Here is a 21,115-nt window from a genome sequence, read left to right on the forward strand (position 1 = left end):
CTTTGGAATTCGTTTTCTCGCCGTCTATACGAGATCCAGCTGTGGGACTCTGTTCCTGACACCGCTCCAGCTCCTTCCAAGCTGTTTTGCTCTCGCTTCCTATACTTGTTTGATCATTTTTATTTAACTTTTTCACGGCAACTGTGGACTGTAGAAAGGTTTCCACCGGGTACACGGAGTCTTCAACCGAAGTTGATACCTTTTATTGGGCCAACGTGGAAAAAAACAAATAATGTTACATAAGCCTTCTGGACCTTAGAGGTCTCCACTTCGGATTCTGGTGAAAAAGAAACTTCAGAGGCCCCAAACGCATCTGAAACTTTATATATTTTTTATGTTGGCCCAATAAAAGGTATCAACTTCAACTCAAGACTCCATTTTCTCTTTGGCCTGTTCCGCTATATCCATTTTTCCTGGCATACAACTAAGTTTCTAAGGATTCTAAATTCTATAAAGCTTTGACTTTTTTCTTTGGCTATTTGTTACTTTCACAGTGAGAACCATGAAGACACATGTTCCTAGGCTGAGGCATGACTAGGCTTCTGCATTTGTGGCTGCTTTGGCAAGGCTAAGATCTTTAATTCAAGCAAAATGAACATTCACATGAGCGTAGTCATCAGGGATCTTTCCCTGGATTCCTCACTTCTCCTCTCTGTTCCAGCTACAAATGTCTACTGCCATGTCCCTTATTCTGCTAAACCACCTCCTGGTTTTCCTGATCGACCCTTTATACTCCCAATTATCCCACCTTGGTTATATCCTGGTTACAAGGAAGAGATGTGGTTAGTAGAAAGTAATTTTCCACTCACACAATATGTCGCCAACATGTACATCTTGAAGGTCCTTGTAGAAGTTAGAGACAGGTCTAGACATCAAGCAAACCAAATACCCGTCGGTCTCCTGCCCAACTCCCATGTAGCTTAATGCTTGCGCGGAAGATTGGGTTCTTCAGTGTGCGGGCACTGGCTGGATACACGCGGTTACACATTGGAAGAACACGTATGTCATTTATATTCTACTACCCTATGAAAAAAAGCATTGCTACAAGGGATTTCCAAATAGAACAGTTTCTTTTGCTGGATACTTTTTATGTTTCCGCCACACGTTTTGTATTAATATCTATTACTCAGTTCTGATTATTCATCAAATATCACTCAGAGATTTTTTTTCTCATTTGTGCCAAATGGGTCATCACTTGGTCACAGGTTGAACTCCCCCGTATACATCTTGACATCTGGCTGCGGGCTGCAATTGTTCCATTTCCTTTTAGAATGATCGGGTAAAATACGGATTTGGTTTTCTTCCATCACCCGTGACTCCAACCACCACGACCATTCATTGTGTTGGTTTGGTGCAAAGGCCACTCATCAAACGTATAGATTCCCATTCATGGTATCTCCTTCACATACTGCGTATGAGCCGAAAGATACAGCAAAGTACCCGATAGACTTTATTTTCCGCAGACAAAGGGTTACAGCGCGAAGAATTAAGGACCGAAACGATGACACGGTGAACTTCTGATTACCCAGCGATGTATCCGTCTCTTCGCTTTCCAAACCGGCTTTTTCCTTACAGTCAATATGTGTCACAGATGATTTTTTTTGCCAAGTGAAGTGAGTCAAAACCCTATCTGAAGTCTAGATGTATCTGGCGGAGGATATCAGCGCGATGGACTATAAATTGCTTTCTCCTAAAGGATCGCACAGTATCCGTGGGCTCCATACACGCCGGTGGCAATACATCTGGCAGTTACAACAAAGGGCTCATCTGGTGCATCGCACCGTTACCTGAAGCCTGTCATGACTTGTTGCTCATGGTGAATGCTCAACGGTGAACATAACCCAGACGCGAGGCATTGTAAGGACTTCTATGTCGTGCTATTGGAGGAAATGAAAGGAAAGAAGTCATTAAAATACATTCTGGCTTTAGGAAGCAGAGCAGCCAGAACCTAAAGCAAAGCAGCGAAGGAGCTGAGGAAGGGCGGCCATTAAGATTTCCGAACGTGACTTATTGTCAAAGAATGGGGCAGTTCTGCCATATAAGATTAAAGAGCTGCTTAGGGCCACTGCAGTCTAAGGGACCCCCTTCAGAGGATGAATGTATAATTTAGGCAAATTAATTACTTTTTATGATTAGTGTTGAAGATGGGGCCATTAATAAATCTTTATGCTTATGGCTACTAAAAACCTGTTAAGTGTTTTCCCCAGGAGTCGCAGCCAGGGGTCTGACTGAGCTAGAATAAACACGCCAACCAGAAGAGCGTTGAGGCGGGAGATAAGGAAACGGACTGGGCCGGCGGCAGGTAGGCCGTTATATTCAATGTTACTATGGAAGTTTAGCTGAGGTGCGAGGCCAGCATACTTAAGTACACTCTCTGCTTCAGCAGAATCAGGCAGGGGAGGAGACGGATCGGGCAGAAGTATTATTTTCCAACCAAAAACAAACATGCAGTGAATGGCTGGGCCGACGCTTTAAGGTTTGTTTTAATGCTGCTTCTACTATCAACCGAATATCCGTGTTCTGATCGATAAACCTCTTCTTACTCCTGACTTTTTTTTTTCTCTTCCACCTGGCAGAAGATGGGAAAATGCACTTTTTAAGAGCAGTTTGAGCTCTAAGGAATGACTCCTGCGGGTAGCGCTGTAACGAGACGACTATTTCCTGACTCAGACTTCAAAACCATGAGTTAAGTCACGGTCCTTCCAAAAGCCGCAGATACGGGACGCGGACAGGAGGCAGAGACAGCAAAAGAAACAGTTGGACGCAGTCGGTTCTTCCAATAGTCAAAGAAGAGATTTCTTTCCCACAATGCAAAGACATTTGAGAAAGAATCAGTGTGTCCTGCTGCTGGCCTGGATTTGGGCCAAATACGGGGTGAAATTTACTATTTATACAGGAAGAAGAAAAAACAGCAATCATTCTCAAGAAAACAGCCAATAAAAACAGATTACAGAGAGTCAACACGGACAAGAACAAGGGAGAGAGAATGAAAACAGCGAGAAGCAAGGGAGGGATAAGGATAGAAGTGCTGGGAGAAGAATGCAGATTGCGACCCAGCTCTCCCGGGGGTCCGCCAATGAATAATTCTGACCCCGATTACTAGAGTCATAGATCTACTGTAACGTTATCTGAGAAATCTATTAATTTAGTCCACACTTGCATCTAGTTTGGCCAGACTTGGCTGTACTCTCCAGACACCTAAAGCATACAGGTGACCTCGACACCCTAAAGAATAATATAAAAGACATTAGGGGTGAGGCGTGTAAGTAGATGGGGTCTGTTTATTCTCTACCATATACCTCTTGAATTAAAGGGTACGGTTAGAGGTGTGACCAGGCGACGGGGTCTACCGAGGGCTTCTACACAACGTTTCTTGAAGACATATTCGAAGAATAAGGTGCTGTATTTAAACAAACACATTAAAAATTGCCAGCTCCCTCCATAAAAAAATTAATCTTAGTTGTCAAACAGGATTAGCACTGTGTTTGCAGCGCACTATATGCCATGTGGCAGTGTATGAGTTAACCAGAGTTTTTTAACATAAAAGTGGTTAATGAGAAAATGAGCTTGCGTTCCGACTCGCCGAGAAAGTCTAAAACGTTCCCTCCTCGCATCTTATTGTCAGAATAGCACATTCTTGTGGTTTGGAAAGCTGCTGAGGGAATATTCTGACCACTGTGAGTCTCAAGCTGGCACCGGACTCCCTTAGCTCTTTTTTTTTTTCTTCTTTTTTCCATGCGTTTATGCGTGGGTGAAAAACAAGAATCTAAGGAAATCTAGACAAGCGTTCTGAAAAGTTCTAAAGGCACATTATGCATGGAAGGGAGTCTGCAAATTTCCTGGGTGCAAAACTACAAAAAAAAACAACAACAACAAGAGTCTTCAGAGTGAGGTTTTTTGATCGAAAGCATGACGCTGGTTCTCTGCGAGGACTCGCACATCCTCCACACAATGAACGCAAATCAATTTGGGTCCTGTTCACTAAAATAGCACAACTGCGCAAATGCATTTTTGGTCACTGCTGTTCGAGTAGTAAACACAGTGTTGAGTATCGAGCGATCATCTGAATTCAGTTATATGAGAAAGTCAGAGCTTCCTTTTTGTTGTTCCTGGCTCAGAGACAGAGCTTGAGTTATTGGAGCGTCGGGGCCGGTTAAAGCTGAAGCGTACCTCACAGAGCCGGCTTTGACGTTAGTTAATCGAGGTAACAGAATCGGCCCAAGTGCTGGGACAAGCAGTGGAGTCGTCAATACGGAAATAAAAATAAAAAACTGAGCTCAATACCTTGTTACACTATGAAGTCTGACACATTACTCAATGTACAGCGCTGCAGAATATGAGGGCGCTATATAAATCAACAATAATATCAACCTCCGATTGTCACTTGGATGCTTTTTTCTCTTCAAACCTATTTGACGGCACCCAAAACTAGTAACCCCCTAACAATAAGCAACACATCTTCTGAACCCAGACAGTCTACAGAATTCTAACGTAAGCACCCATCGTTTCCTCTTGGCAGTCACTCCTTCGAGACCTAGACAGCTTGGATGCCTCGGAGGTTTCCCATACTCATAAAATACACACTCAAGCAGCTGGCGCAGGAACAGGACAATATTTGGTGCTATCAAATACAAAGGATGCCTTCAAAAAAGCATAACATCCAGGGCTGTTAATAATAAACATTAATATTTTATCCAAGGGGAAAGCTGATCGCCTTTTGGAGTCAAGAAGGAAAATAACTTAATAGCATAATAGCTTAGGAAATCCATAAATCGCTTAATTGTGGGATTTTGGGCTTCTTTTGGATCAAAAGCAGCAAGGACAGGCAGAGGGGTTGAACTTGACGGACTTAGGGGGTTTTTGAACCAATATTACTATAATCAGTCTGTTTTGTTTTTTAGCACATAGGCAATCTGATTGTTAGCTCCAGGGGATATTTGGATTGTCGTTACACAATCAGTATAAATACAATGGGCATGCTGGGCACGGTGGGGTTAATGTGTGCTGCTGTCACCATCTGCTGGCTGCATACGGGAACTGCAAGGCGGCATTAAATCCCGTAGGAGGCTACAAGCCGGTTTGAATGTCAGCTCAAAATTGCAACTTCCCTTTGTTTTTTTCTTTAACTATAGTTTCTGTGAAACCTTCACAAAAGAGAAATAAAATGACAGATCCCCTAAGGTTTATATGCTTAACATACTAGACCACAAAGTCAGTTCTGCGGAATGAGTTCTTATTTAAGCATATTCATTCAATCATGTATTTTTGGCTGCAAAGGGCCAACAAATATACTTGTTTAGCACATAGGTAAACATCAAACATAAAAGTACTCACACTACTGGCTGTAATCAGCTTCTGCTGTGGAAACCACTTCTAAGAACATCAATTAGATCTCTTTTGGTGTGATTCGGTGTGCAATGGCTAAGATGCTGTGTGACTGTGAGCTAGTCTTGCTAAGCTTGTATGTGAATTGAGCAGTATCAACTAAGAAAATAAACAAGCAGCATTTCTAAGTGAACAACGAGTGAAGCAGGGGTAATTTGCTTTACCGAGACAGAAAAAAAATGTATGTTGGCATTACTGCCTCTCTAAATAATGTGTGTAGCCACTTGCCCCGTGTCCCTGTGCAGTGGATGGATTCTATACATCTCAAGAGCACGGTATGTAACTTATATATCTTATTTATTGTACAACAGATTCTCAAGAGACTATAATGGAAAAAAGGGTCATTCTTATTTAATGGACTTCAATGCTTCACATAAATCTTTGGTGTCTGCCAACCTTCCGGGGCTTTTTTCAGCCCTGCCTTCATCCATATTCTTTTTAAATCTTTTTCAAAACGTGCCTGGAGAAAAACAGAATTAATTCTTAAATTAGTGTTTTGAAGGGAGTTTGAAGTAACAACGGCTGTCAAGTGATACGATATTACATTATATGACATTTTTTGTTGTATTTTCCTCAGTGAGAGAAAGTGTTAGCCTTTCACTACAAAACAGTGCTTGTTCTTTCCACTTCCTAGCACAGCAGGTAATGTGTCACCTCTGGTCCCAAACCACACTAACCTGCTAAGCATGCTAATGTCCCACCAGCGTGAGGTGGAGCAGTCAGAAGGATCTGCGGACCATGGGATCATTAGATTACACATAGGTAAACCACGAATTGTATAATACAACATACGGACAGTCTAATGGTTCCTAAGCACAAGTATAGTTTAACATCTAAAAGAACTATACCAGAATGGCTTGTGATGAAAGAACAAATATGAGGATTGTATATGTTCTTTCGCACACTCAGTTGCCCACCTGTTTCCGACGCTTACGTCCATCGTTTACTTTACGCCGGAGGAATTTTGTTCGCTTCATTAGTTTCTTGTACTTGTGTTTGTTCATTTTCCTCCTTCGGATCTTTAGGACGTTTTTGCATTGCACCGCAGTCCTATCTTCCCTCCCGTCACCCACTTCCTCCGTGTCTTGGTGAGAAGGGCATTCATAAGGTTCTACATTCTCTTGAGGTTCTTCGTGTGACTTAATGCCTTCTAACTTTGGCAGAGAATAGCGGGAGGCAAGTACGCTTTCCATTGGAGAGATGGACATCATCCGGGGCACCAGAATGTCGTCCAGTTCTCGCTCCAAGCTATACCAGGTTGTGGAAGGGACGTGTTGTCTCTGTTGCTGGCGAGTGCTGTAGAATACTGACAGGGGTTTGTAGTTTGTACTTGCACATCGTGGCAAAAGGCATCCTAAAAAAGACCAAATGTTCAAAGAAGCTCCATCTAGATCAAGCTGGATAACAAATGAAAACATATGTTTAAAACCATTATATATATATATATATATATATATATATATATATATTTCTGTATACGTTCATTACATGCCACCTGCTAATAATTAGTGACTACCAATGATGCCCACTCATTTAACAAAGACAAAGCGATGGCTCGAAAGTCACATTTCAATTTATTCATTATATTATTATTAACTAGACTCGGTTACAAGATTTTAATTAAAATATTCAATCACATTTTGTGTCAAGTGAAAATAATAGACTGTGCACCGCTTTAAAAGCGTAAGCAATTTAACTACACAACGTCTTTCAGGTATTTAAGTCTTTACCGGTAAGCCGCGTGGCTTTAGTAAATTGCGAGGTTAGCCGCGTGAGCCACATGTTGGAGAGGATTTCTCAGTCGCATTCGCTTGAACACAACCCCTAAAAGAAATAACACAGAACTGTTAATGCCCTCTCTGTTTAGAGAGCTATACAAAAAAAATGGTGAGGTTTACCCTGCTTCTTATTACCACAAACCTTTGGTAGCAGCCATTTATTACTGGAATTAAATCATTACCACCAAGCAACCCCAATCATATGCATTTTAGAGGCGGGATGGCCGCATGCTGCCACATAGCTGGTGCTACACTGCAACTCCCATCACCCTCGGCAGGGCGCTGGTAGATCCTCATAGAATTACTATCTATACAGATTAGACAGTGTCACACACAGCTTCACAAACATCCACCACCAGACAGTACATTCATACTGGTACAATAATGCCATTAATTCAGATCTGACCTTAAAACTCATGAGTTCCTTTACAATGGCGTGCACTTCCTCCTCTGCACTGACACATCCTGTGCGTCCCGCAAACACTTCCCCAACTCTACACGCATCCTTAGTTCTGGCTCATTTTGCTCACTGGTGACATCTAGTGTTCAAGAGCGACATTGCAGCGTTATAGATGCCACAAACCTACAAGAGTTCTTTTAAACCTCGATGAATAAATCAACAGGAAATGTGAATTATAATTATCCCCAGCAAGCTATTGTTACACATAATAATATTCACCAGTCTGGTTAATAGAGACATTTACAGAACAGTCAGTTATATTACAAGAATGAACTCACTAGCCACAGTGCCACTTCAGCGGCAGATCAGGTGCGGCGGCCACCGGCTGTATATACCCGGCCGCACTCTACATGAGCATAAACATTTAAATTATAAAAAAGATTTATATTCTTTCCATCTCCGGTGTGATCCAATGGATTCCCATGAAGATGCGCGTAAGCTTTTTAGAGAAAGCAACCGTGAAAAGGCTGTCCTACAGTTATAATGCAAAAGTAAGACTCGTAAGCAAGCGGGAAACACTCTGCTGACATGAACTGGGAGCGTGCGTAGACCCTCACTCCTTTACCAATTTACTATCACCGGGAACTTTAGCTAGAAGCCATTATCCATTGGAACCAGATTTGCAAACCTTATAGGGTTCATTGTGCTTTTCTAGCCCAATGGTTTGCTTTGTAACCAAGCGTTCATAAGGCCGCCTGCCTGACAGCCGTTACTGGGTTCCCGTGACATGACTCGATCTATACATTTGCTAGTAAACAACTTAAACGGCAGGGAAACAACATTAATTTTTCAGCCTTCTGCATCTGGGATCCAACCGCAGACACGGTATTTCAAACTTCAATTACCAAGTCAGATATCTGCAGTTTGTAATGGCTTTCTTGAAGGCACAAACATCACGAGAAGCAACAAACCGCATAGTTCTTACAGACACACTAATCATAGGAGCGAGATATAGCGAGGCAGTTGTGTTCATTTCTAATATTTCATGTTTTCAGTGTAAGTTTATAGGAACGACCTACAGTGTGTGCTTTATTTCAAACAATAACTATTTATCCTATGGAGAGCAGCATACCATGGGTGATAGATTATATTCCAGTTGTGAACTCCAGATCCATTGTCCTTCCAGTAACTTCCAGTCCTGCTGAAACCACCTTGTGCCAAAAAGGAAGGAATATCCCAAAAAGTCCAATAGCCGAATTGTGTTAAGAGTTGAAATGGTTCGTTTATATTCAACTAAAACATATCAAGGCCTTTTGAAAGCGCAATAGGTCTGCTAGAAGTTTGCGTTCTCAGAACATATTAAAGAAACAACGAATCGATACATTTTAAAATAAGATTCAGACACTGTTGTATTAAATACAAATTCCAATACTTTAATGAAAAGAAAAAAAAGAAATACAACTTGGATATACCAATAAAACCGATACGGCCTGGCTGACTGGTATTCACATATCTGTTAGCAGAACAAACCGTTCTTTGAGCTATCAATGTCCTGAGTAGAATTGCATGTCTTCTTTTTTTTAGTAAAAAGACATACAGGCAATATGAAATGTCTTGGGAATGCTCGTGGCCAGCACGCAACATCCTCGAATATAAAAGAATCCGCTTTAAAGTAACAGGTCCAGCTACTTATCACAGAGATCCGTGCACAACTCGTAATCCTCTATATTACATGTATATTTACAAAAAAGAAATAGGGGGTTACACTAAAGTCATAGAAAGAAACACATCAGGTATTACCTAATATAGGCATACAGAGTATATGAAACAAACTGTACAATGTATCGGACAAGCCATTCTTATGGGAAAAATGTGTCCTGTTATAATCTGTAGTCAATTATAGATTCCTTCGGTATTTTCCAATACTAGCATATCTGCTAAGTCGAGGTCTGTCTTTTTCCAGCGGTGGGAATCTGCATTTTGTAAGTTATATTGCAGTCACACAGCAGAAAAGCCATTTAACCTGTAATGATTAAATTAAAAAATAGCAGCCAAAACAAGCCAGCGAACTATTGTTAGAAAGTATTTAGTTTAGCACCAAACAATATAAATGCCTATCTCGTAGGAACATTGTCAAGACTAAATACATTTTTATTATTAGCCAATACAATTTACTTGGCACTGAACAACTTGGAGATTGTATTTTAACAAGTCAAGGGGATTGTCCAAATAAGAACGCGGTTATCTTCTGTGGTGGCTGTGCCCGGAGTAATCCCGGTCGTAACTCCTGTGGCTGACTCTCTCATAAGACCGTGAGCGCTCTCCCCGGTGCTCGCGATAGTAGTGGCTTTTCTTTTTGTACTTTCCAGAATCCGGGCTCTCCCTTGAACGGCTGTGGGAAGGAGAGTAGCTCCTGCTGCGTGTCCGCCTTCTCTTATGTCCTGGGTACTTGTAGTCATTACTCTTGCCGTAAGAATGGCCTTTTGAGCTTTTGCCAGTACCATGGCTTGGTTTTCGAGGGGGAGAATCACTTCGGCTCCGGGAGTTGCTTCGAGATTTTGAACCGCTGGATGTAGAATAGCTTTCACTTTTTCTATTTATAAAAAAAAATAAAAATTGATGAGAATAAAAAACAAACAAAAAAAAACCCACAACAGGTTTAAATAGGCAAAATCAAGGCTACCTACAGGTTAAGCAACCAAGGACACAACCTGCTGCTCTCTCCAGTAACTCACAGTAAAGCTTGTATGCTAATACTGGAGGTGGTCTATAGGGCATCGTGGTGGAAACGCGAGCTACCAGCTCACTACCAACCATGAAACTAAGCATCCTATGATAAAAAGGGCTGGCTGAGCACCACGTGCTCTGTATGCTGCCATCTTCAACTGCGATGGTTACTCACCTCTTTGGAGATACAGATCGGGAATGGGATCGGGAATAACTCTGATCTCTGTTTCTGCTGCCACTTCTACTGTCTCTCCCTTTTGTTATTCTGGTAACAGAAAGAAACCAAAGTTCACTTAATGTAGCTGCAAAGTTAATCATAAAAAAACACTGCAAATTACATCAAAATCAGCAATTCTAAGTAACCTTTTTCAAACCTCAAAATTTATAAACCATACACCATCTTGGAGCGGCATTTCAGGATTCCCATCACTTTTTCAATCAGTAAGACGCAGTGTTCAGCACATACACACACTAGCGAACCAGTGAGATCATCCAGTTTGTTTTTTTTGCATACCAAGATAAATCAACAAAATTATGATCTCCTATAAAAGGGTACATTACATATTTGGAACGGTCAAATAGCTTTTTTGACAGCCAGCACTAAACCTGATGCAGCCAATCACAATCCTCATGTAACAGTCAGTAAGACTTAGCTTTTATTCATCATTCAAAATGTAATGACACCGAAGCACAAGTTTTGTTCTGTGGACATCTATACCAACGATTAGGTCCAAATAGGGCGGACAAAACACATTAGGTGCAGGTTGATGTATGCCTTACCACGGAACAAAATATATGCTACCGAGTCATTGCATTTTAAACTATGAATAAAAGCCAAGTTTTACTGACTGCTACATGAGGATTGTGATCAGCTGCACCCAGCTTAGTGCTGGAAGTACGGAACAACTGAATTGCTTTCTTCTTTGCGTTCCGTTTTGGATGGGCTGGGGACCCATATCTGTTAATCTGGTGCCTAATACCTAAGATATCATATGAATTGAAGACTTACCCATTTACAGGACTGGAAGATTGTGGTCTCTTGGTCCCATCTATTTTTCTTTTGACATTTTTTAATAAATTTACATGAAGTGGTGACGATTTACTTGATTTGCCTTCCTTTGGAGAATCTGAAATTGAATAAGACAGGTTCATTACCACACACACACACACACACACACACACACAATATATAAAGCTCCACATCATCCAAATAAAATACTAACCATTTTTAGAGGAAGGTGAAAATTCTGGAGCAGTGTCCAAACGTGGGGTCCCATCTGGTAGAAGCCCTTTGGCCTTAGCTTTAGCTTCCTCAAGGCTTTGCTTTCTTTTTTCCACTTTACTTTCCAGCGCCGCCAAATCAGCCTGCAAAACGAGATACTGTGCTGTCAAAGCAGAAGTACCCAATAATATAAGAAGGGCTCGCATTCAACAGGCATTTAAACGAAAAGGTGAAACAAAAAACACGTACCTTTTTGCGTGAATAGAGCTTTATAATCTGAAGGCAGATCTCCCTAATGTCCTCTTCAGAGGCACCAAACAGGAGGAACCAATGTGGACGATTGGGCAGAGGAATCTGAAAGATACATATTTCCTACGTGACCCACAAGGTTTGCCTTTCCATACAATATAAACTAGTGTTGCGTCTATGTGTGTAAATGTACATGTGTTATGCATTTGTTAACCATCTTTAAAGTGTACAGTGCTGCATATCATGTGTTGTCACTTTGTAAGAAAATCTAGATATTAGGAAGGAGCGCAGGCTCTTCAAATTTTACTACAAGTACTCAATCCACTCCCCATATTACAGAAATCACTGTACGGCTATGCTTTTCACTGCAGATATATATATAAGTTACAACACTCACTTCTAGTGTCCTGGCAGCCAGGTAAATGCAGGCACATGCAATGGTTTCAGGATTGAACCTCACAAAAACGTCTGTGCGAAGGCTGTCATTCATGTAATTCCTGAAACAGAAAGCAGGTATCGTATTGCTTTGTGGTTACTCTTGACATTTGTGCGATGGGATGTATGTATAATTTCCCAGTGCGTATATACAGGAGAGAATAAAAAGGCCAAGCTATTCAGGATGGAGAACCCATTTTAACTTTTGACTGAATGACTGCATTACTGAATATTAAGAAAGGACACTTAGGTATGAAACCGAGCAATATTTGTTTCTCTCTAGAAGGTCCAGCAGCTGAAGTGGGTCCACAAAAGGTGACAGTTCAGTGATAAAATTTGACACGTCAAACTCTGCACTTTTGGTTGAAACACCATCAGCAATTTCCAGATTCTTTTTCTTCCATGAGGATTTGGCTTGATCCATAATGACCTTTTCAAGTTGAAATAACCAAGTTATTTTGCACACGTTCAAAATCAGTAACGTTTCATGCAAAAAAAATATACAAACTACAAATAGTTAAACAGACTTAAGATAGGCTGCTTATAGAATTACAATACGTATTAACAGATACCATTTCAATAACAAATCTTGAATGTTTTACAGTCTGTAGCTGTCATACATTTTAGTTGTTATAACACAGTAAATAGTATAATTACCAATTAAATTCTAGCTGTGATAGGACAGACAGGTAATAAATGAGAAGCACAAAAGGAGCCGTGGCCCCGTTACTCCACTGTTCGTATACCACCTGACCAGAGGCAGCCTTCTTTCTGGGGAACCTGCTTGGGACTGACTGAAGACGGCAGCTATCCCTGCACCAAAGCGCTTGGACAGCAGAGGAGAAGTCTTAGTCACTTACCCTCAGAGGCTAGCCTTTGATCAAAAGAGTACAGAAAACAAATGTTAAAATGGGCTCTCCATCCAGCAAGAACATGTACCAGACAAGATCAGTTAGCGGATATATTACAGCAGCCCCCCCCCCCAATCACATCCCTTCCCCACAAAGCAGAAGCAAGACCAAACAACTGTTGATGCAACATGCAATGCTGGAATTATACGTTAAATATCTTAACAATTTTAACATACCCCGAAAAATTACAGATTTTTATTCTTTAAGAAAAACGTAAACAAGAATTTGCGGTTTAAGAAAAATAATTTACAATAATCCATGTAACTAAAGTACAATATATGCAACCTTAATAGGGTCTCACAATATTTTTCCCAACTGATCTGAATACACCACTCCGCTTCATATTTGGGAAAGCTGAAGCGAATCTCATGCAGCATTTCCCTTCAGTCAATGGCAATCAGATCTTCACAGAGAACACTGGGAAAGAGCTGTAACTGAATGGACTGCAATGCCAATAGGGTTCATACATATTGGCCAGCAGTGACCCACAGACCTTGTTAGCAACAAAAAGGTTCACATTTTAGACATCAGTGATCACTAGAGTACATGCAGGAACAAGTCACTTACCATGAAGTCTGGGCCAGATATTTATTCTTTTCACATTCCAACACCTGGAGGTACATTACAATGATCTGTGGGGAAAAAAATCAAGGCATTTATAACACACAAAAAATTTCATGCCAACCCGACAATGAATGTTACAACGTTATACTTGTTTTTAAACAGTAAAGTAAATGTTTCATTAGCATATTACCAAAAAACAACATTTTGCCTAAACGTGCAGCATTGAGATATCAAGAGTATTCACCTTGTGAGGATGCTTGACGTGGACACAGAAGCCCAGTTCCTTCAAGACTCTTCTCTCTGCTTTAATAATCTGGTTCTTTAAGTTAACATACTCCTGATCCAAGGTTAACGGTACTGGTTTCCTGTCAAAAAGGGGTAATTATTGATAATGGCTCCTATCTACAAGAATCTAGTTACTTGGAAAAAGCTGGAACCCTGCATAACTGTGTTTATAAGAAATAACGTTGTAAAGAGAGAGAGAATGCTGTAGCACAATTTAACCCCCGACAAGATGGGAGATTCTATGAAGATCTTAAAAGTAGTTTTCACTTTGAAAACTTTGCAATCTACTCATCAATATGCAGGTAATATATATAGGGAGCAGTTTATCTACAATTATATGTAACCAGCGATGCCATTACGACTTGATACCTAAAGTATGCATGCTGCTCATCAGCTGCTCAGGTAAATCTGAAAGCTGTCCAGCAAGATCAACAAGTCCCTGCTCAGAATAACTCACATCACATCCAATCGCTGCAACGCCTGCTATTTGGAACTTACTGTTTTTCTCTCAGCTGTCGAAGGCGGTGAAACACATTGATCACATCTCGGATGCGCCTCGGTGCCTCCTCAATTTTCGATGCCAAGTGGACACAGGCCATTGAAACATGCTGGGGTGGGGGAGACACGTAATTATAACACCATATCTATCACGCATATACTTTTACCTTATCATCTAAAACACACGGCATGCACTAAACCTCCATTTACCTCCATGGAATGCTTTACAAAAGATTTTGTATAGAAGAACCGCTGGAACAACACCTGTCCTGTAGCCATGGCAACCTAAAAGATAAATAAGAGGATCATTAGAGGAAAAAAAAAAAAGAAAATGGTGTTTTTTATTTTTATAGCACCAAATTAAGCAGCGCTTTTTACAGTTCATAAATAAAGGTCTGACAAAACCAGAAGCGATGGTCTGATGTACTGATGTGTAAAGATCACAAGCTTACAGCCCACCGAAGATAAAGCGATGGGTGGAATTCTTTTAAATAAGCAAATCGCTGCCACCGTGTCAACTGCGTGTATAACCTGAAGAACGACAGTCTGTGCACATCAAAGGCAACTAAATAACTCTCTAAAGTTTTCTTATGGACCCCCCTCAAAAAGTTATAGATTAAACAAAGAGCGAAGTTTAATGTTTGCGCTATAAGTCATCGTGTTCTCCGCCGTTTTGCTTCGACGTAAGAGCGATAGTCCTGTACGAGGAAGCGGGCGGACGCAGTGAACTCCCAGGGCAGCGAGGAAATGGAAAAACAAAAAATTCCACCGTGGAAAGGAGCGGTAATGACGTGCGTTCCAGATTCACGGGGGCCGGAAACAGAACAAAGCCACAGCTGCCATCAAAACTTGCGTCACACTACGGAGCCCTAATCCGCCCGCCAGGGGTTACCGGTGATTACTGGTTTTCTCGCCAGATTACATCACTAACATTTTTACGGGTGCCTTTAAAGCAGCCACAGTTTAATAAAAGGAACAAAGCCCGGGATGTGTTAACGGGAAGCCGGGGTCTAGCATGTAACTTTGTGACGGCTACATGCAGTGTGATTACATGTACCGCATACAAGCTTACAGAGGTCTTAGGATCAGCAGTGACCACGTATGACTACGTCTCCTGTACACGCAAAGGTGATGTGACAGATCGGTCACACAGATACGATGAGAACACACAATAACACTTAAAAGCAATGCGCTTTAGAGATCTCAGCGGTCTCCTCTTCGCGGTTAAATAAAGCCATGTTTCGGGGGCAATTACCAAGGATTAAGTACTAAGCTCCTCCTCACCTGTTGTCTCTGTATGTCATTGTGTTATCTTTCATACTACTTGTTTTGTCCTATCTACCCGTTGTACGGCGCTACAGAATATGATGGCGCTATGTAAAATAATTAACCCATGGCTTTCCGGCGTGGACTCGTAACCTAACGCAGGCAGCACTGAGGGTTTAGTGAGAATGTAAAGGCTCGTACACCCCCGCCGCACATACACTCCCAGGCCCTCATTGTCTGGCTGCGCCCTGTAACTCCAGGCCAGGCTCTGTCACTCAGTCTAGGCCAAAGCCGGGAACCCGCGAACACAACGCCGTGGTAGGGTCTATATAAAGCTATTTCAAGCCCACGGGGCCTGCTGGCCTCACCTGAGGAAGTCGCAACAAAATGCCGGCTGCCTGAATGAGCTCGCAGCCCACACAGCGAAGGTCCATCTCCGTGTCCATGTCGAGACCGTCCACGATGGACGGCGTGAGGGCGCATTTTTCCTCGGGCATAAGACAGTTCTCCAGAGAAATTAGGACGCCAGAGTACATCTTGTCGCCAATGAGGATCCCGTTGGTCGGTGCGGTGCTAGTAACGGCCGCCATCTTATCTATTTTCTCCCCAGGACTTACAGCGCGGCGCTCACTGTCTACTCTCTACAGAATTCCCCCAACCAGCCTGGTGCGCTCTGATTGGCTGTCGCCGGCACCGCTAGGGTTCTTACTGGTTCACCCACTTGTCTATCAAAGTTGAAAAAACTGGTTTCGAAATGGCGTCACGAAACGTGCCTTAACGGCTTCCCACCTAGTCCCACCCCCATTTCCGGCCTTTTGACTCATACTTGCGCTATGATAAACAAAGAGCTCTAAACACTAGAGATATAACCTTCAAGCGAAATAGAGGCGCTTATATATTTCAAATCTTAATACAGTGTCGGTGCTTGAAAGAATTACAGGCCTGTGCAAAGACCCAGCGGTACAATGACAGTACAAAGATATGAAACACAAAGTAGGGGCCCGGGTTGGACTCTTTAGTAAAAGGCGATGCCATTTATTGAGTCAACATATAAAAAGATGTAGGGTCACATCAGCTTTCAGAACCTCGGAGGTTCTTTCTTCAGATGAAATCAAAGTGAAGAATAGAGACACCCAAGGCCCTGAAAACGTAAACATTCAGCTAAAGACCAAATTGAGACTTATATCCATTGTACATCACCGTGGAATGTGATGGCGCTATATAATCCAACATATAACTGTACTTGGGTTTTGCCCGGAAACTCCGGCTGAAGTGCTGCTTCTCCGGGTCGCTCAGGAGAACTTCACACAATCCATAAAGTTAACCACAAACAACAAAGCCGATGGACGCCAATGAAAACAGTATAAATCTTATATTCTCAATGAAGTACACAAAAGGACACGGAGCTCGATGCGTTTCGCATACCTGACAACTTTCTTGCGACAACTACCCGGAGTCCCTCTTTTGGGATGTGGGTCGGGAGACCCACTAACATTGCGGCCATTCCTGCTTACGCCTTTACCCGCGACCTAATTTCCCTTGGTGTCCTGCCGGGAGATCTTCGATCACCCCAACTGGCCCATTTACATGATGGCGGCCCTGCCAATTCAGCAGAGCCTATATAGACCATAAGAAGGCATGGGGCCTTTTAATACGATGCAGACACCAACTGTACATCGCTGTACAGTTCCTAGCGGTTGTTTGCGCCACTTCTGTTACTAGGACATAAAAATATCTCTCTGAGTAGCTCGGGTGATGCTTTTACTAATTAAACCTCTCATTATACCTGGAAGGCACAGGCATAAATCTGTATATACTACTCATGCATCATTCCAAAGTATTTATTACTTTTAGCACATCCAGAGCATATTTTTTGAATGATTTAGACTCAAACACCACCTGAATGACACAAAGGCAGACATTCTCATGTTTTATTGTCAAATGTTTCTATGGTTTTGTACATAAACAATAATAAGCTTATACCACCTGGAGCAATGCTGTGTTTTCAACGTGAAAGTAATGTTTCCAAAACATGTAGTCAATCAACAAAATAATTAGATCATGTCACCCGAAGGAATGGTATGTTTTTGCTGTAAAGGAGAGGTTACCGGCTGGTGTCCCCGCTCGACGTGGCACATTTCACTGGCGCACAGGCACTCAGCGGTTACAACCTAAGACTGGTATTAAGCGATGTAGCCGCTAGGACCACATAGGAAGCCTATGGACCTGGAAAATGCCCGTCGCAGCAGGAGAACGACCTTTGTTTTCAAAGCAACGTTACCCTTCAAATAAATAAAAAGGCAATGACATAGAAAACATTTTTCTCTCCAACAAGAGTTCTCTCTCTCTCTTTTTAAGGGCCACGTAGTTAGTTATAATGCACCACTCTAGAAAATATTCCTTCCGGTTCTTTTCCATCCCCAAGGGCTGAAAGGAATCCTTCTTCTTTCCTTCTCTTGGCTAAAGCAGCCAAAGATTTAAAGGTCTTTGGTTCAGTGATGGCCAAATCTGAGATGACTTTCCGGTTAAGGGCCACTTGACACTGGAAATCACGCAAGAGGGAAAAAAATCAGATTACAAAAGGTTTTCGCTATCTCTAGCAGCATGAAAACTTTCCTGTAGCCCTATACATACCCCTGAAATAGATGTTCTTTGACAGCATGGTTATAATCCATTAAATTCCTTAAAAACTGCTGGACAGTTTATAAACCAAGTCAGCACAACATACATTATAGATAACTATGTTCATCTGAGTGAATGCAACTATTTGGGTAACAGATACATAAGTTTGGGGCCATTTAGCTGTTTTCATGGAAAACAAGGAAATTCCTAGCTGTAACATAATTACAAAAGGGATTTCTAACAACCAATTAGCCTTTTAAATTTGAACTTGGATTAGCGAACACAACGTGCCATCGGAACACAGGAGTGATGGGGGTGATAAAGGGCCATTGGGACACAGGAGTAATAGGAGTGATAGGAGTGATAAAGGGCCATTGGGACACAGGAGTGATGGGAGTGATAAAGGGCCATTGGGACACAGGAGTGATGGGAGTGATAAAGGGCCATTGGGACACAGGAGTGATGGGAGTGATAAAGGGCCATTGGGACACAGGAGTGATGGGAGTGATAAAGGGCCATTGGGACACAGGAGTAATAGGAGTGATAAAGGGCCATTGGGACACAGGAGTAATAGGAGTCATAAAGGGCTATTGGGACACAGGAGTAATAGGAGTCATAAAGGGCCATTGGGACACAGGAGTGATGGGAGTGATAAAGGCCTCTGTGCGCCTATAAAGATATTCCATCAAAAATCATTTAAAACATTAACATTAACCCTGTCCGCACTGGATTTCTGATACGTTTCATGTTATTTTAATGGACAAAAGTTGCTTTTCTTTAAAAAACGAGGACATTTCTAAGTGACCCCAAACTTCTAAACGGTAGTGTATGTTTTTACTTACCTTGACAAGGTTACATATCAGGGCAGGATACTTCATGCCGTGTTCCCGAGTTGCTCCAGCGATTCTGTTTATCCACAGCTGTAACGAGTAATAAAAATGCTAGCACAATAGACACGGCCTTCTTCTATGCTTTAAGTAATGTCTATTTTCATCTTTTATGAAGCCACCTTAATTTAAGGCCAACCAAAACTAGATGCCCACTTAGTTTCTGAGTTGTATCACCAATGGATCTCAAAGCCCTTACTTACTTCACTACACCTCTGACTGCTATGTGGAAGCTGAAAGCAACACATACATACGAACCAAAATATAGCAGAGGACTGTATTCAATCAACACAGGACCATAATGATTTACTATAAAGATGAGCCTTACCACAACAATAAAAATAAGGAGAAATACATTAGATTTAATTATATGGTGCCAGCAGATTCTGGGGCGCTGTTACAATAGGTGAAAATAATTAAAGACAATTTTAAACTGAAAATAACATTTAACATGTTCAGAGCATTTCCTATATGGAGAAAAAATGAACAAAAAGCACATTTAACCCTTTCCATGCCTTTTCACTGACATATATATATATATATATATATATATATATATATATATATATATATATATATATATATATATATATATATATATATATATATATATATTACCGTTCTCATAATGCACTTCTTAGCCCTTCTGGCCTTGGTAGAATAAACAAAGGCTCGGCGGACAGCTCGCACGGCCAAGCTGTAACAGCGATTCTTCCTTCCACGAAAGTGCTAGAAATAGACAAAATAAGTAAAAATAAAAAACGTCACATGAATTAAACATAAGGCTTTGATCAAGGGCAGTAAGCGATTTATTCTAAGGATACAGTAAACTAACATTTTCTGGTTTTATTTTGTAATCGCAATACAGATGATCAAGTTACCGAATATGTTATAGAATTTAAAACAGTTTTGCCAAAAATGCATTACTTAAGGAGAAGTGCTGACCTAAAAACGTGAAATCATCGTTAATCATCATGGTTTTATTTGCTATACACCTACTACAGACACATAAATAACCGACATATTAAAGGGACACGTAAGTTTCACAGGGAGCCCCCTATACAATCAATGCATACAAAAGGTACTTAGTAAGTGCTCTCATATACATTGTTAAAAATAGGGGGACGGGGAGTACTGCTCTTAGGGAGAAGCTGCAGCTTCCCACCTCCTCCTCGGTGCGAAGCTTTGTGCCACAGACTGGCTGCTTGAAGCTCAGTGGCAGGAAAGCTTACTTAATTTTACTTAATTAGTTTGATCTGTAATTTTAATACCGACATGATCAAAGTGCGTCCTTCCGCCTTATGACCCCCAGCCTTTCCTAATATTAAGTCTATGATTTGCAGTGTAAAAATAAACCTATAAAGCCGCTCGCTCCCTGGAGTTCCCTGGTGACCCCAATTTACCTATTTCTTAGGACTATGGGAAATCCAGCAGGCTGCATTAAGATCACCGCTGCCCCAGAGAACACATTCTATTTGGATTCTTATTTAAAGAGAATTTGCAGTCTGTGTGGCTATTAAGTATAACTTATTCACTTACCCGGGCATGTTTCAGCACTTCCTGCACCTTCCAGTAACGATCTGGACCACGGCTACGAACCCAACGAGATAAACTAAGAAATACCATGTTCTGCCCTTCACTAACCACACCAGATGCCCTACACAATCATGGAAGCGCCTACTGTGAACACACTGACATTTACACTCAGAGCCCTAAACACAAGTTACAAACAGCTCTGTTAGATGTCCTCGAAACAGTAGCCATGTTGCCGAAGCCAGATATATAGAATGCAAAGAGTGTTGGTCTACGTACAAATGGCGCCGCCTGTAGAGTGCCGGACGTAGAGGACGACCTATTGCACCCCTCTAACCCGCTGTCAGTTTCTG

At 41.6% G+C, this 21,115-nt stretch overlaps 3 protein-coding genes across 4 annotated transcripts; all 3 read right to left on the bottom strand.

Annotated features, from left to right (window-relative positions):
- Positions 1 to 5,709: 5,709 nt before the first annotated feature.
- Positions 5,710 to 7,645, bottom strand: AURKAIP1 (aurora kinase A interacting protein 1). The gene is made up of 4 exons (XM_053451485.1): positions 7,570 to 7,645; positions 7,116 to 7,209; positions 6,303 to 6,739; positions 5,710 to 5,845 (listed from the first exon to the last, which is right to left on the bottom strand). Exons 2-4 carry the CDS (start codon positions 7,165 to 7,167, stop codon positions 5,747 to 5,749), a joined length of 588 nt encoding a protein of 195 aa, XP_053307460.1. The 5' UTR covers positions 7,168 to 7,209; positions 7,570 to 7,645; the 3' UTR covers positions 5,710 to 5,746.
- Positions 7,646 to 8,970: 1,325 nt separating this feature from the next.
- On the bottom strand, positions 8,971 to 16,370 carry CCNL2 (cyclin L2). 2 transcript variants are annotated; one of them, XM_053451677.1, is made up of 11 exons: positions 16,089 to 16,370; positions 14,665 to 14,739; positions 14,455 to 14,564; positions 13,916 to 14,036; positions 13,675 to 13,739; positions 12,159 to 12,258; positions 11,762 to 11,866; positions 11,514 to 11,655; positions 11,300 to 11,417; positions 10,466 to 10,555; positions 8,971 to 10,156 (listed from the first exon to the last, which is right to left on the bottom strand). In XM_053451677.1, the coding sequence occupies exons 1-11, from the start codon at positions 16,308 to 16,310 to the stop codon at positions 9,805 to 9,807; spliced, it is 1,500 nt and encodes a 499-aa protein (XP_053307652.1). In that variant the 5' UTR covers positions 16,311 to 16,370; the 3' UTR covers positions 8,971 to 9,804. The 2 variants fall into 2 exon arrangements, with proteins under 2 accessions (XP_053307652.1, XP_053307653.1); XM_053451678.1 differs by lacking the exons at positions 13,675 to 13,739; positions 13,916 to 14,036; positions 14,455 to 14,564; positions 14,665 to 14,739; positions 16,089 to 16,370 and adding an exon at positions 13,057 to 13,070.
- A 1,267-nt stretch (positions 16,371 to 17,637) lies between these two features.
- On the bottom strand, positions 17,638 to 20,948 carry MRPL20 (mitochondrial ribosomal protein L20). Its single transcript, XM_053451451.1, has 4 exons — positions 20,769 to 20,948; positions 19,848 to 19,958; positions 19,185 to 19,262; positions 17,638 to 18,262 (listed from the first exon to the last, which is right to left on the bottom strand). The coding sequence occupies exons 1-4, from the start codon at positions 20,853 to 20,855 to the stop codon at positions 18,089 to 18,091; spliced, it is 450 nt and encodes a 149-aa protein (XP_053307426.1). The 5' UTR covers positions 20,856 to 20,948; the 3' UTR covers positions 17,638 to 18,088.
- Between the last annotated feature and the right edge of the window lie 167 nt (positions 20,949 to 21,115).

The sequence above is a fragment of the Spea bombifrons genome, chromosome 12, assembly GCF_027358695.1.
Source record: "Spea bombifrons isolate aSpeBom1 chromosome 12, aSpeBom1.2.pri, whole genome shotgun sequence".
In the NCBI taxonomy this organism is placed as follows: domain Eukaryota; kingdom Metazoa; phylum Chordata; class Amphibia; order Anura; family Pelobatidae; genus Spea; species Spea bombifrons.